The 16006-nt window shown below is 41.5% G+C and overlaps 2 protein-coding genes across 6 annotated transcripts; both read right to left on the reverse strand.

Moving 5' to 3' along the window:
* Positions 1–2885: 2885 nt before the first annotated feature.
* dennd1c (DENN domain containing 1C) lies at positions 2886–11676 on the reverse strand. 5 transcript variants are annotated; one of them, XM_067582903.1, is made up of 23 exons: positions 11487–11670; positions 10937–11001; positions 10219–10262; positions 10051–10100; positions 9828–9947; positions 9674–9743; positions 9505–9585; positions 9346–9411; positions 8337–8390; positions 8031–8141; positions 7596–7696; positions 7453–7498; positions 7244–7345; positions 6816–6941; positions 6500–6601; positions 5699–5789; positions 5559–5599; positions 5417–5467; positions 5260–5307; positions 5049–5156; positions 4702–4781; positions 4380–4587; positions 2886–4284 (listed from the first exon to the last, which is right to left on the reverse strand). In XM_067582903.1, exons 1-23 carry the CDS (start codon positions 11501–11503, stop codon positions 3271–3273), a joined length of 2796 nt encoding a protein of 931 aa, XP_067439004.1. In that variant the 5' UTR covers positions 11504–11670; the 3' UTR covers positions 2886–3270. The 5 variants fall into 5 exon arrangements, with proteins under 5 accessions (XP_067439004.1, XP_067438992.1, XP_067438983.1 ...); XM_067582891.1 differs by having other exon boundaries at positions 4702–5156; positions 7244–7342; positions 11487–11676; XM_067582882.1 differs by having other exon boundaries at positions 4702–5156; positions 11487–11675.
* A 735-nt stretch (positions 11677–12411) lies between these two features.
* zgc:65894 (uncharacterized protein LOC335798 homolog) lies at positions 12412–15783 on the reverse strand. Its single transcript, XM_067582924.1, has 5 exons — positions 15558–15783; positions 14335–14443; positions 14118–14228; positions 13709–13953; positions 12412–13623 (listed from the first exon to the last, which is right to left on the reverse strand). The coding sequence occupies exons 1-5, from the start codon at positions 15612–15614 to the stop codon at positions 12811–12813; spliced, it is 1335 nt and encodes a 444-aa protein (XP_067439025.1). The 5' UTR covers positions 15615–15783; the 3' UTR covers positions 12412–12810.
* Between the last annotated feature and the right edge of the window lie 223 nt (positions 15784–16006).

Raw genomic sequence — 16006 nt, forward strand, 5'->3', positions numbered from 1 at the left:
AGACATAATCTTTCTTCTTAAATATTTTAGCTGTCGTCCAGCCAGTGTTAGAATTGATAAGATCTTTTTCTGGTATTCAAAGCTCTCAGAGGCCTAAAAGAAACATATTTCTTTAAATGTACTATGCAGGATTTTCCTAAAAACCAATGTATAGACTCATACAAAAGTAATCCCCCCTCAATCATCACTTATGACCCACCAGAAGCATGTGGCAGTGTATCTGCAGAGACTCTGCCCTCTGCCTGTATTTTCTTATTTTCTTTTGTTATGTTCATTTTTGGGCGTCCATCTTTGGGCGGTGGGTGTGTAGCCCCCAGTCAATAACCGCGTGCAGGGTGTGAGGTCAGGACTCGTGGCGTATCAACCAGGTTACATCACTGTCTCTGTCTCTCTCCTCTGCTCCGCTCTGCTCTCTGTCTCTATGTCATGGATGCATAAAGAGCTGCAGGTCTGTGTGTCTGCTTGACCGAGGACGGGGCTGAGCCACACATACACAGAGCAGAGAGGCCACAGCGGACAGGATGAAGCTCTGCATTCACATAAAATCTGGCAATGCAGCACCTTCCTGCAGGGTTGTGTGGAGGTGTGGGTGTGTTTATTTGCGCTTTAGAACATAAATGCTGTGAAACAATCAGAAAATAAAGTTTTATTTATGTGATTCATGGCTTTGTTCTCGCCAGCGCCACTCACCCCTGTATTCACTCTCTTATCTTGCTCGACCACCGCTGCACTCTCTCTCTCTCTCTATCGCTTGCCCAGGAGGAGGGGCCAACTTTGAATATGGTGTGTTTACAAACACCAACAGGCAAATCCTGCGTAGTACACCTTTTAACAGTTACGTTGCTTAAATGTTTATTGTTGCACCACTGGCCACAGAGAAACTGAGTTTCATCCCTACCGTGTACTTGTACTGTACATGGATGTGTGGATGGTGTGACAATAAAGTTTTCTACAGTCATGAGTCTTTCAGGTCACTCAGGTCATCTGGTTGTGGGGTTTTAATAAAGCCGGCGCCAGTTTAGAAGCAGCTGGTTTTTATGTGATGTGCTTTAACAAAAACAATTTACTACATTTTACAATTTCATATTGAATTTAATTTTATTTAGTCTGGCATATACATGTAGCTACATGTATACCTGAGATGATGGCCCGTACCCCTTCCTCACTGTTTCTTTATGTATGAATCCAGAATACACTGTTTGTTGTTGTTGTTTTTCTTACAGAATGTGTTGCGTAAATAAATGTGATTTGAGATAAACCTTGCCCCCCACATGAAATTCTGACCAGCCTAAGAGATTAGTTTTTTTTTCCCCTGGCACATAAAATCTCAGACAGTATCTAGTAGGATCCATCTGATTAATCCCTGATTTGTCTGTTGTTTTGTGTGTGTGTGTGTGTGTGTGTGTGTGTGTGTGTTTTCAGATGCCCCACCATCTTCTTGTGTCCAGCTGTATTCTGTCTGTCCAGATGTAAGATCTCAGGTCTAGCAGCCCTGATTGACACTTTTTATTCCTCAGGGAGGTGAGTTTTGAATAATCCCTGTTACTTTGGTAATGCTTTTTGTCCTCCCTTGGATCAGTCATTTTGTAAAAGCAGGTTTCCTGGAAAGAACTGTGTATTTTGGAACAAATTATAATAAATTCCTCAACAGCAAAAATTATAGACCCATGAAAATATTAATTAATTATCAATTTATTATAAGGAACTTTATTCTGTGTTGAATTATATGCTTGCCTGTAGACAAATTTCACATTTCTGCATGTTCAGCTGAATTGCTGTCCTCCAAATGTTATGCTTTCACTTTGAAGTGTACCAACTTAGCACTGTCTCTATTTTCCCCATATAAGTAGTATTTTACTAATATGGGGATTATATTGTTATACAGTATTATAGTACCAAATTACATAGTTAGTTCTATGAAACATCAGGAAAATTATTTGGAAATTATGGGACAGAAAAGCATCACAGAAACTTTAATTGACATGTTGCATGTGCTCATCAGTGGTTTAATTTGAGGTCATGCATTTATTGACCCCTCTGACAGGCTGACCTGTGTGTGTGTGATTCCCTCCGCAGCTGTCTGTCACCACAGTGATGCAGATATTAATCTCACATACAGTGTCAGCGTTGGTCAGCACCGCGCTGTCCCTGCTCAGCTTGGTTCTGCTGCTGCTGCTGTGCGTCATCAGGAAGAAAAGGAGGATGGAGGGAACATACCATCCCAGCTCAGAGGAGAGAAAGCAGGCAGGATCAGCAGGATCTGAAAAGCCAGGCCTGCCTCTACCATTGCCCAAAGAAGAACGCCTCATATAATGAACGCATAAAAGTGGCCTTGCATACTTTTTGCACCACATTCAGTTTCACTTCACTCTCAACGTGTAAGCCTGTGGATTAATACCTCCTGTCCTCTGGGATGATCCAACAAGGTAAATGCTGAAACTTTTTATTCACAGTGACAACAGAAAGACTGATCAGATCTGATCAATTCTATCACCGGTTTCACCGCATGAGAAGAGGAAATGTGTGTTATTTGAATGTGGATATTTTGCTCACTGTTGTATTCCCTCATCTGAAGAAGTCACTCCCTTTACTCTGCCACATAAGGGACTTGCTGAAGTATGTTTTGTATTTGTTTGTCTGTCATTGTATTGTGTGTTCTGTGTATTTATATATAAAACATGTATTACACTATTTCTTGTTAGGAAGAATGTTGATTAGGAACACTATGACTGCGATGCACTTTTACTAAGAAGCATGATTTTGTTTTAAGAAAAAAAAATCAGTATGTATGATACACAAGGTGTTCTGTTAATAAACCAGGAATGTGCACATCTAGTACTACTGCTCTTTCTTTACCTTATCCTGGAGCAAAAGGGGAAAACATACATGTTCAAAATGTTTATTTTATGAATTCATTTATTCAAAATCTGTGTGAAGAGTTACCAACAATGAAATGATTATCCTCGGAATTTGTCAGTTTTTGTTGGGGAAGTAGCTGATGGAGAGCGTATATCTCTCTCACACACATACATTTGTAGAAAATATTAATGTTACAATGACATGTGGGCCATGACAAAGTACATGATGTGCAAAACATGTTTTGTCCTCACAGATACAAAATGCATTTCTTATTTCACCCATGCTTTGTAGATGCCTCAATCCTGAGTGCAATTCGACAAGTGCACAAAATTAAGACAAGACACAAAAATCTGTTTAAACATTTGCAAAATCTCAATAAGGCAACCTGCCAGCCAGTCTGGGGCCTTCACATTAAGCCTCAAATCTCTTCTTAAGTTCAGACACTTTGATAATTGGAGATGGGTCTTCCTCCTCATGTGCTTTGGAGCAGCTGCTAGCTTCTGATCGGGTATTTGAGTCACATGACGCGTGAGTTTGTGCGTTCTCCTTGCTGCGAAGCGTGCTGCAAGGTCTCTCAGGTTCAGCCAAACCCTTGGTCCTGGACTTCACCTGGAAGCCTTGGCTGGGTCCCTGAGACTTGGAGCGTGCAACAGCAGATAGGACTTTAGGAGAGGGGGTCTGTGTCATTTCCTGCTCTTCTTTTTTTACTGCTACTTCACCCCTTATTTCCTGGCCTGCCGGAGGTGTTAGGTCAGCAGCGAGACTCTGAGGCCCAGCAGAAGCTGCTGTTTTCAGATTGAGTGTCTCCTCCTGTCCTTGCTGTTGTTCCACAGTGTCAGGACGATGGTCACACTTGGGATTCAGTTTCATAAGTTTGTTTAAAGATTCTGTGGCCTCTTTACTTTGCTCTTCCAGTTTCTCTTTTCCTTCTTCTTCCCTTGCTACATCGTTTTGCATTTCATTTGTTCCTTTTTCTGTCTCGTGTCCCTCAACTACCTCTTCACTCTGATTTTTCTTTTCTCTCAACTCTTCATCCTTTCGCTGCTTGACTGTTTCTATCACAGGGCCTTCTTCAAGACTCACTCTCCTTTCCGGATCTTCTTTCTTTGTCTCTTCCTCTAACTTCACTTCCTTAGAGTTATTTCTGTCATCTATTTCCTCTCCTTGGTTCCCATTTATTGCTACCTTCACTTCTTCCTGTTTTTCTCTGGCCTCCCCCTGTCTCTCTTCTTGTTCCCCCATTTCACACGCTACCAGCAGACTTTCTGATCCCTCTTCTGGTACGCTTGTGTCGAGGCACAGCCAATTAGAGTCCTCTGTCAGGTCTGACACTTCTTCTGTAGTTTCTACATTCCAGCTGTGCAGGCTGCCACTGCCACTGATGGACAGAGACAGGCTCTCCTGGCTCGGGTTGGCTTGACCGCGCTGGAAAACATAACAAAAGCCAATGTTAGGCCAGAAATTACAGACATCAAATATGTATTTGTGTCTGTGTGTATGTCAGTTCCCCATTTTCTTACCTTTGTAATATAGTCATGACTGTCCAGTCCAAACAGATCCAGGCTGCGTGTGCCGTACAGCAAGCCGCGTTCGTGGGAGCTTCGGGTGCTAAGTGTGTCAAAGATCTCCCCAAGCAGATCCATCTCCTCCGCGTCACACAGCAGTGAATCTTCCCCCTCTTCTTCATCCCTCTGAAGATCAGGCTCAGCCACAGGCCCAGACACAGCTCTGATGACACAGAGATAACAAACAGAATGGCAAAAACAAGGAAATACATATATATTCATGCTATATATTCTTTTTTTGGGAGGTTTTTCATTTCTCTGTCTCTTCGTTTCTCACCCATCCCATGCATCTCCAGTGTCCATGTTGTCCATATCTCTGGAAGCACTAGATTTGTAAATAGGTCGACGAGGACGTGACTGACATGAGCAACATAGTAACAAAGCAAAGAGACGTCCCCCAACAAACAAATGTTGGGGGCGAAACACAATAAAGTGATAGAGATGAAGCAATGAAAAGTACAAAACAGCACAAAGAAGCAGTGTGAGACAACAGAGAGGAAGATTAGTTGATGATGAAGATACATGTGGAAGGTGTAGTGGTTTTATAAGACATTTAAAATGAATGAGATGAAAATGAGATGTGGGATTGTTCCAAATGGTTTTGAAGAGTGAGACAGAACTCACTTTCCCAAAGTGTTGTGTGATTGGAAGGCGGTTCTGGAGACATTCAGATTTGGCACAGCGGTGTGACACTGATCCACCTCTCTGAAGGGTGTGCTCTTCATTGTGAGTCTGTATTTTACACACATACACACACAAACACAAGGAAAAAGTATTACAACCACAGCTGAATTTGTACTAGTCAAATCATGTACCCACATACACACGTGCCCACCTTGTGCATCAGCAGGTTTTTCAAACCAGACTTGGCAAGACCTTTGGCCTGGGAGATATTAAAAAGAGTTTCAGTTGTTTTGGTAACATAGATAGAATTCAATTGTGCAAAACAAACTTCTCTTCCTCCCAGCAAAAAGTCCTCAGCTTGTACTCACCCTTATGTTTGCTTTGGACTTCATGTTGAGTATTAACGCTCCTCCCCCTTTCTGTCAAAAGCAGAAATGCATCCGTGTTGTACTTTCCAACAAGATGGGAACCAATGCAATGTTTGTTTCAGCAATGTTTAAATGAACCTACCTTTAAATTACCAACTAACTGTTGATAAGATTTGCTTTTTCCTGCAAACAGACATAAATACAAAGTAAAGTGGATGAGTGAGTCAAAAAAAAGTCACATCACACCACCCCAAAACATACATACATGCAAAAGATACACACCTGCTGTTGTTCCACACTTAAGGATTTCCTCCTCAAAGAGGTCATCTGGTTCCTTCCCTGCGTTCAGAATATCCAGGCGGCCATCAATGAACTGAAAATATATATATACATAAATATATTACTGATGAAAATATTGTATATGACATGACAATACTCACTAATTTAACAAAAGGATGACTTTGGCTTCACATCAGCTTTGCATGGGGCCTGTTTCACAAAGGCAAGCTAACGGTGGTGGTCATGTTTCACAAATGATGTCTGTTTGCAAATTGAAGATACATTAGTGAATCCTGTATTGCTTTTGCTCTCATGCTCTTGCATGGGTTGCAAGTATGACTTTTGTTTTGATGAGGGAAACATGTCAAAATTAACACGAGAGGAAATGATCTCATGCAGCAAATAGCGCCGTGCATGTTGCAAATTTGGTGAGACCTCAGTTCCCTAAAAAAAAAAAGTATCAGAGGAAGACTGACACATTTATTAATTTTCTTTCTTTTCTTTTCTTTTTCCACATGCTTTTGTATATGCTGTTGTCTTTGTATTACCATAAGATACATGTTTTGTAAAATAGTGGTGTCTTGTAAGCCCTTGTGGAATGGGCCAGATGTTTTGCATGAAATAGAAATAAAATAAAAATAAAAAACTAAACCTGCTTCAACATTTCACCGAAAAAGCATTTCTCCAGTAAATACTGTACCTGTATAAACCTAAGCTTTGAGTTACAAGTTTAACCAGACGTATATGTTATAATTAGAGTATCTATCCAGCAGAGGGCAGTAACTGAACAGAAAATCTGTGTACCTGTTTGAAAAACTGTAAATGAACAGCACTCTGTAGAAACTGCCTCATAGTGGGGGACTTGTGATCTAAAAACAGCGCCTCACTGAACCACATTTCATCCTCCTGCAAAAAAGAGAGAGCAATATGCACAACAAAAGAGAAGAATGAGAACAAAAAACACATATACTGTAGGCATACTGTCTGGTCCTAATAGTCATACAGAGCTGCAGTTTGACAATGCACATTTTTTTCTGTACATGTTTACAAACTATCAACTTTTACTTATCATTTATACTATTTAAAATCAGTCTTAGTAAAGGCAACAAGCCATTCTCACCGCATGGGTCTGCAGCGCATCCCTGTAGCCTCCAAACAGCAGAGCCTGAGCTTTCAGGAAGGCCCTTGAGACACCACAGCCGGGAGACACTGCCTGACGCTTCAAACACATCTTCAGCCCGGACATCTGGAGACATTTACATTACATTTATATATGTAACATCAATCAAGAGAAATGTGTCATTTTGCCTAATTTGGAAATCTAGCAAAGGTCCCTGACCCCTCACATTGCAGCCAAGATCTACAGTATGTGTGTTATGGTCAAGTCACCAGGACAACGATAAACCTTTAACTAACCAGTATCGCCTGATTCTGGTACAGACTCTAGTCATACTTTCCTTAATATAAAAAAAGTGACAAAGTGTTAAGGGGCACCAACAAAGATACATGTATATATTTAATCACAAAAACCTGCACAGTATTTATTACCACATCTGAAGGTATCCTCTTAAAGTCATCAAAGGGGGTTTCCAGCGTGTTTGTATCCACGTTCAGAATAACAACTTCCTCCAACCCACGACTCCTCACCTTCTGTCGGACAGACACAGTATGATCAGAGGTACGTGACTGGGGACAAACATGATAGATTCATAGGTCTGGTAATACTTTTGTGATAATCATTTTAAACTGTGGTTTACCTCAGATAGACTGCTGTGGACCCCTATTAGGTATGGCATAGGTGCACTGTAATATAAAATAAAATAAGCTAGGATAAGTTAAATAGATAGATAGATAGATAGATAGATAGATAGATAGATAGATAGATGGATAGATGTCTCACCAGCAGTAGTCCAATAGGTGAGGTGGCAGGACAGGGATGAAGATGTGTTGCCAGTACATGGGGTACAACACAGCATTGAGTGCATGCACGCAAGACGTCAGCTACACACAACACGAAATGGAGGACAGTTTCAGACAATAATAACACACAGGATACACAAGTCTGCCTGTGTGGTTTGTCCTAGACCACATACGGTGGCCAATGTGTGACTTCAAGCAAGCAGAAATGTGGCTTCCGTGTCACTACATTCAAGAGAAGCTAAAGTGGCTTCTGTCTCTGGGGTTAGGTGAATGTTGATGGGTAAAAGTTCGGTTTAGGCAGTCAGATATGGTTATAGGTCAGGGTAAGTTTCCAGAGAATGAACTTGCTTCAGTGAATGAAATAAATAAAAATGAAATACTACAAGAAATAAGAGAAGAGAAATATGTGTCTTACAGTGCTGAGTTTGCTAGCAATGATGATGATGCGTCTCTCAAACAGCATGCTGGCATAGAGTTGGAGCAGGTTCCCCACATCTACTGCCACAATAAGCTCTGTCAAGTTCCTCTGGTAAACACACACACACATACACACACACACACACACACACACACACATCAGTTTGAATGGGCATGCAAAGCATGCAAAAAACCCCTGTATATATATATATATATATATATATATATATATATATATATATATATATATATATATACGATATACGATATAAACCCTGAGTTTAGTTTCATCTAACATACTTACATTTTCAGGAATGGAGGGGAGGCTTCTGGGGTCTGGAGCAATGAAGTATGGAACCTAATCAAAAAGAATGAAACTAAATATTATTGAGAAAGTGGTGGAAATGTAATGAAAGTGTTTTAGCTTTCAGATGGCTTAGCATCTTCAGCATCATACAGATAAGGGTGCATTACAGGTTACAGGATTAGACTTAAGGTTTTCATTCCAAAACTCTATCTGTTAAACAATGTTGTTGTTAGATGCAAATAACTGTACAAGCTAATATCTTGTTGTAACAGAACCCTAAAATTATAATCCCTAAGATTTTCAATCATCAAATATGTTTGATACTATTTATGGTTGGCAATTTTTCTGCGATAGATAATTAATTAATAATAAATAATAATAGTAGGTAATTACATTCATTACATTACAAGTAATTAGCCTACCTACTGTATTGTTAGTAGCAAGTCCGCTATTGCTGTACTAGATTCAAATGGATTCATGTAATCTGGCATGATTTTACCTAATTGATATCAGCCTCATTGTTTACTATTCACTCTGTTTACACTGTAACAGAGCTGTATTAAGTTATAGCCGATTCAAATCAGGATTCTTAGACTTGTGGTACCCTATTAAGTCGCACTTGCTATTACCATGGTAACCACAAGTTTCGAAAAACCAGTCAGGACCGAAATCTTACAGATTACAACTTTAATAATATTTTCTGTATTTTCACACCATAGAATTGTTTAGGATGTGTAAATGTTTCTTTCAAGTGATGGATATTTTCTTTTGGAATGAAACTCTTTGAATACAAAAATCCACAAGATACAACCAGCTGTATGGGTTAAGTTAATTAGTCCGCAGGTCATACTGAATCTCAACAGTTAGTGCAAATGGTGTTAAGTTTGGCTTGAAGATTTAATCAATTAGAGGACTTAGTGACAAGGTTTTAGTCCACACACATCAGGTTTAGCCAGCAGGGGTTAGTCTGCATCTGCTCGACCACATGAACCCCTGTGGGACTCACCCCCTCTTGTCCCTCTGGGTGTCCAACAGGATGAGACACCTCTGTGCTGATCAATAGCTGCTCTCCCTCAGAAAAAAACACAACACGCTAACCACTGACAGTAAATGGCCATAAAGTCAAGGGTGACTCCTGGTTTTCATTGGCTAATTAAAGATTTACCATCTGCAGAGTGACAGATCCAGCTGCCAGTGGTATGCGCTGCTTGTAGAGCGTAGCCAGCAGGGCTTTCATCTCATTGGTCTGTTGAGAACACGATGACAGTCATGTTAATCATATTCATACAAGAGAGTGTGTATAAGACAATAACTGAGGAGCAACAGAAACTCACCTGTCCTTTTGTTAGGTAATCAGCTAAGTTGTTGAGAAGTTTGTAGAACACTTCAAACCATGGAAGGTAACTGTAATCAGTTTGAGCATGGTGTTAGAGGCATGGTTCAACTCGACATGAGAGTGACTCCCTCACATCCATACTCTAGATGTACCTGAGTATGCAAAGGCAGGTCTGTGTGCTGTTGGTGAGACGACAGAAGCCAAAGCGCTGGCATCCCTCAAGGTCAGTCAGAACAAAAGTAAAGTGCTGCACGGCCACTCCATCCCTCACCCTGAAGAGATGAATGGGTAAGGGAGTGAGAGATGGACAAATAGAAACTATCAGGCCACAAATGTAACCTGGAGCAAATACAGTCATGGAAAACTTATTTTCACCTTTGTATGTCATACGGGAAGCAGAACCTGGGCAATGTTTGACAGGACTCCTAGAGTGGAAGAGAAAAATGTTTGTGTAAAAAATCTCTTTAAAAAAGCCGCTATGTTCATTTCAATATGACAATAAATCTGTAAATGTTTCCAGGAACTGGAGACATGAGCGGCTACCTGATCACTGAAGTCCTCTGGAAACTGAAACTGTACACCTGGATCTGTAACATTAAATTAAATTGATAAATAAATGAACATCAAGACTAATCCTCAACACAAACTTAATTTGCAAAGGATTTATAGCAGTGTTTTAAATCAAGGCAACAATGAGTTAAATAGAAAGAAGATTAAGTATTTATTTAAGTATTTAATTATTGATAATAGACAAATTAAATACATGCTGCAAGTTAATGAAAAGTATGATTTTCAAGCCCTTCAGTTCACACCGAGCTGCTCAGTCAGTCACCACAACATGTTCTGGTTCAAGTGCAACTAGACTGTGTGGTTTTTCTAATCACATGACAGGAAGTGTGAGCAATTCTTGGCACAGCAGAGACATCTTCATTAACTATAAGACTTTTATATTTTATCATCTTATAATACAGCATAAGTAAATTTAGAAGTGTTCCTTTCAAAATAAAAAATCATCCACTTAAGGTGTAGTCAGTGTAGTCTGAGTCATATGACAAAATAAAGAGAGTCATGGAAAAGTATTTGAGGAACACTTTTAATCAACTTCTCTGTTGCTGACAAATCATTCTGCGCATCTAAATGGTTCTATAGCAGATCACACACTTGTGGTACAATTTGGAGTTTGAAACAAAAGCTGGGAAACAGTACTTTCAGATACTCGCTGGAACAGGTGTGATGCAGAGAAAGAAGCTAGAGGACTCACCTTTGTCTCTGGCTACAGGGCAAGTTGCTTCAAAGAAGCAGTTGAAGGTCCGCTCAGGGTTTTGACTGACAAGGGAGAGGTTCACAGCACTCATATGAGATTAAACTTGTAGTGTGTTACCCACCAGACATGGACACTAACGCTGAGATATAGCAGTAAAAACATTGATCAGATTACTTAAATTGTAATTTCCCAAAAGCGAAAAGATTTTGCTCTCAGGTAATTATGAAACAGGTGTGATCTTAAAGACAATGATAAACTTTAATGTATCTATTGTATGCTGGTATTTAGGTCTTTAGAAAGAGTTGAATGTGATTATATTAAAACATTCAAATGCTGGTTGTATGTAACAAAGACAGGGGAACATTTTGCTCTGCTTTAGACAAGTTCAGGTTTACCATGAAGAGTATGGCAGCTTATAGAGGGCAACAAAGTCGCTACAGGAAACTTCCTGTGCAGTTGCGAGAGGAAGTAATAAAAACCACAAGAACAGACTGACGGGCAGAGTGATGATGATGGCATTTGATCAAAAATGACACGATTAACTTACTTCAGTCTGGATCCCATGCTGTCTGAATGTGACTGTGTCCATATGTTTGTCCAGGAGGGAAGAGATCTTCAGCAGGTGTATTAGATGATGGTCATATCTCCGATGTAGCAGTGATATAAAGCAGCAACAGTAACGTTAGCCTGCTCAATCAGCACCGGAGTGAAAGACACTTCCTGCTTCATGGCAGTATGTGTGTTGTGTCAGTGTGTGAACACAAATGTGACGTCTGTTACCTCTCAAAACTCTAAGCTCTCATATTCGCTTCTGTGAACTTTAATTCGTCAGTTTATAGACAACAGATCAACAGGTAAAATAAAAATACAAAACACTAACAACAAATAGTGTGCATCTGCATGAGTAGCTGCAAAATGAATCAAGGTACATAAATAACAATCCTGCTCAATGACCATTAGAACTACTGCTGCCTGATCATGCATAATATGTTATATGAAGAGACATGATTTTATTTATGTAAATGCTTTCCACATAAGGACAGTGGCTTCAAAATCCTTCACCTTTCCAATAAAGGAGTATGTACGACACACATCATAAGTGAGCATTTGGTGTAATAGGTTTCATATACATGTAAAAGAGGCAACAAAGTAGCCACATCCTGCTCAGAGACTCTAAACTCACAGATCTCACACTGCCTCCCTGTGGTGTTCAAGTTAAACTGCTGAATCTGATGACAGTGCAGGTCTCCATTTTGGTTTGCCTCATATGTGGCATCCCTGGATGCTGAACTGGGCATCCTCAAAAGTTGCTGATACTCTCTATTTCTCTCTCTATTTTAGTCAAAATTGATATATTTTTGGAAAGGTATGGCAGAAAGTGTGATTATTCACTTATTTTGTTTGTATATTGTTTTAAAATGTATTGAATTTCCAAATATATCACAAAGAAGAACTTTCAACACTCAAAGAGATATTTTTTTTCCAACAACTTTATTTCAATCAATGCCAAATTAGACAAGTGATCAAATTTCAAGCGAGTTAAACAGTTTTATTGGATACTTGGCCCAGGTATGGAACTGTTTGACTGATGAGGATGAATGAACATGAACAGAAAAGCCACTGACAAAAGACCACGAGCACACCTGTGTTAGCTACCTTTATATGAGCACTGATACGGGAGAATCAGTTTAGTGCTGTGAATTCCACTCTAGCTGGAGGAACGGGGACTGTCAATGGAAGAACAAAGACAGGCAGAGGGAAAAGGAAACAGGAAATACAAGAGTGAGAGAAACAGAGCATAGTAGGACTGAAATAAGTGGATGGATGGAGTTAGGACGAGTGCAGATAAGAAACGATGAGTGATTTTAGCCTTAGGCCACCTCTTCCTCTCCCTCCTCCTCGAACTCTCCCTCCTCGGCAGTGGCGTCTTGGTACTGTTGGTACTCGGACACCAAGTCGTTCATGTTGCTCTCCGCCTCGGTGAACTCCATCTCATCCATGCCCTCGCCAGTGTACCAGTGGAGGAAGGCCTTGCGGCGGAACATGGCGGTGAACTGCTCAGAGATGCGCTTGAACAGCTCCTGGATGGCCGTGCTGTTGCCTATGAAGGTGGCTGCCATCTTGAGCCCACGAGGCGGGATGTCGCACACTGCTGTCTTGACGTTGTTGGGGATCCACTCGACAAAGTAGCTGCTGTTCTTGTTCTGCACATTCAGCATCTGCTCGTCCACCTCCTTCATGGACATGCGGCCACGGAAAACGGCGGCCACTGTCAGGTAGCGGCCGTGGCGGGGGTCGCAGGCGGCCATCATGTTCTTGGCATCGAACATCTGCTGAGTGAGTTCAGGCACAGAGAGGGCTCTGTACTGCTGGCTGCCCCTGCTGGTGAGCGGGGCGAAGCCGGGCATGAAGAAGTGCAGACGGGGGAAGGGCACCATGTTGACGGCCAGTTTGCGGAGGTCAGCGTTGAGCTGGCCGGGGAAACGCAGGCAAGTTGTCACGCCGCTCATGGTAGCAGACACCAGGTGGTTGAGGTCTCCGTAAGTGGGTGTGGTGAGTTTGAGAGTACGGAAGCAGATGTCATACAGGGCCTCGTTGTCGATGCAATAAGTCTCGTCTGTGTTCTCGACCAGCTGGTGGACAGACAGGGTGGCGTTGTAGGGCTCCACCACTGTGTCTGACACCTAAAGGCAGAACATGCAAAGGTCAGCGAAATGAAAATCAGGGAAAGGAAAAATACCAACAAGCAGTGTGACATGATCACTGTACCTTAGGAGAGGGCACCACACTGAAGGTATTCATGATACGATCGGGGTACTCCTCACGGATCTTGCTGATGAGCAGAGTTCCCATACCAGAGCCGGTACCACCACCCAGGGAGTGTGTAAGCTGGAAACCCTGCAGGCAGTCACAGCTCTCAGCCTCCTTCCTCACTACATCCATGACCGAGTCCACCAGCTCGGCTCCCTCTGTGTAGTGGCCCTTGGCCCAGTTGTTACCCGCTCCGCTCTGGCCTGGAAAGAAGGAGTTAATTACAATCTGCTGAGCCATAGTCCATCTGTTTATAGATAAAACCAATGTGTCTTTCTTTTAAAATGAAAAACTTAAGAAAATTAACATGAACCTTCCATTTTCTATGTAATAATCAACATATGTGCAGGTGCAGCTGATCACATACCAAAAACAAAGTTGTCGGGTCTGAAGATCTGTCCGAAAGGGCCAGAGCGGACAGAGTCCATAGTTCCTGGCTCCAGATCCACTAAGATGGCCCTCGGAACGTACTTCCCTCCTAGAACACAAATACTTGTGTCATTTTTTTTTTAAATTAAAAAAAGGAAACACTGAGACATCAAACGCACACTAATATGGTAATATTTTATTTTGACAATCCTGACCTGAGGCCTCATTATAGTAGACATTGATTCTGTCCAGCTGCAGGTCGCTGTCTCCATGGTAGCTTCCTGTTGGGTCAATGCCGTGCTCATCACTGATCACCTCCCAGAACTACAGACAAGTAAATGCGTAGATATGTCAGAGACCAGTTAATAAAAAACATGCATGACACAATCTGAATTTAACTACTCACATTTAACATCACAACACAGGAAAGCATGATATCAATATTTATGCAACAATGAATCGATTAGTTGATCAACAGAAAATTAATGAACAATAATTCAGATAATGCATAATTTGCTAAGTCATAAGTCATTTATTATGCAAAAAATTTGCTTGTTTCAGCTTCTCAGATGTGATGATTTGCCACTTTTCTGTTTTGTATAATTGTGCATTGATTTTTATTATTAATATTTTTTTTTTTTAGAATTTGGGCTATTTGTTGGGCAAAACAAAACGATCTGAAGCTATCACCTTTGGCTTGAAAATTGGGATTTTGGACATTTTATTGACCAACCAATTAACAGATTCATCAATAATTAATGTATTTGCAGTAAAATCGTTAGCTGCAGCCCTGGATTTTACATTATATAAATATTCAGATTCATCATCCTCAAATTAACCTCTGGATCACACATTGACAAAAGACAAAGAAAGATATTTAAAGAATTTTAAAATGTCTATTAGTTGTAGCAGGGATGTGATAAAATATCAGCCTTTAGGCCTAATTATGATTAACTATGATCTAATGTGTGTTGAAAAACTGCCTGCCGGCATTCCAGTGCATCATTCGGTGTCTGAGCACCACACCCCTCACACACACGCACACGCACATACACACGCACACACACAATTTTCTAGCAAAAGCTCTTCGGATTTCAGAGGCCAGATCAGTCTAATGTCACACACAGAAACAGACGCTACCAGAGGCCCACAGTTGACAGTGATCAGCTCACTTGTATGTATTCGTTCATTTAAAGGTCATCCAGCCACAGCAGCGGGGATATCTCGGCCTGTCACCGCCCATCCTGAAGGATGCTATTGTACGCTGCCTCCACCACACAAACACTTTCCATTACGTTGACCTATTTAGTATTTCCCGTGGACAGCAAGGCCTCTTCCAGCGGCCGACGCAGGCAGCAACAGGGATAAACTTGCAGTCAATTACATAAAACTGACTGCAAGTGAGAGTTAAATAACAGGCCTAAGTGTGCTCTCATACCTTTGCTCCAATCTGGTTCCCGCACTGCCCGGCCTGTAGGTGCACGATTTCACGCATGTTGTCGCTGCGGTGTGGAGAGAGAGCTGGAGAAACTGGGGAAGCTGACGGGATCCGGTTGTGTTCGGTTCTGGCCCTCCCGGTTCAGCTAGTCAACAGTCTGGCTGAATGTCGGAGGACTGCTCTGGCGTCGTAAACTCTCTCCCTCTCTCTCTCTCCCTCTCTCTTTATCCGCCTGCGGCTGCGCCGTTCCTCCCGGTACTGCAGCATGACGTCATCTCCATGGCAACGGGAACCGGGCACGGCCGGAAAATTGGCTGCCTGGCCTGGGCTAGCTGGCAGACTGCCGTGCAGACACTAGTTGTTTCGGGATCGTCATGCCTGTATGACATGACAGAAAAACACCCGAGAATAACTTTCACCTTAAGACTGGATCCTCTAAAGCTGCAGGA

The sequence above is a fragment of the Thunnus thynnus genome, chromosome 3, assembly GCF_963924715.1.
Source record: "Thunnus thynnus chromosome 3, fThuThy2.1, whole genome shotgun sequence".
Classification (NCBI taxonomy): Eukaryota; Metazoa; Chordata; class Actinopteri; order Scombriformes; family Scombridae; genus Thunnus; species Thunnus thynnus.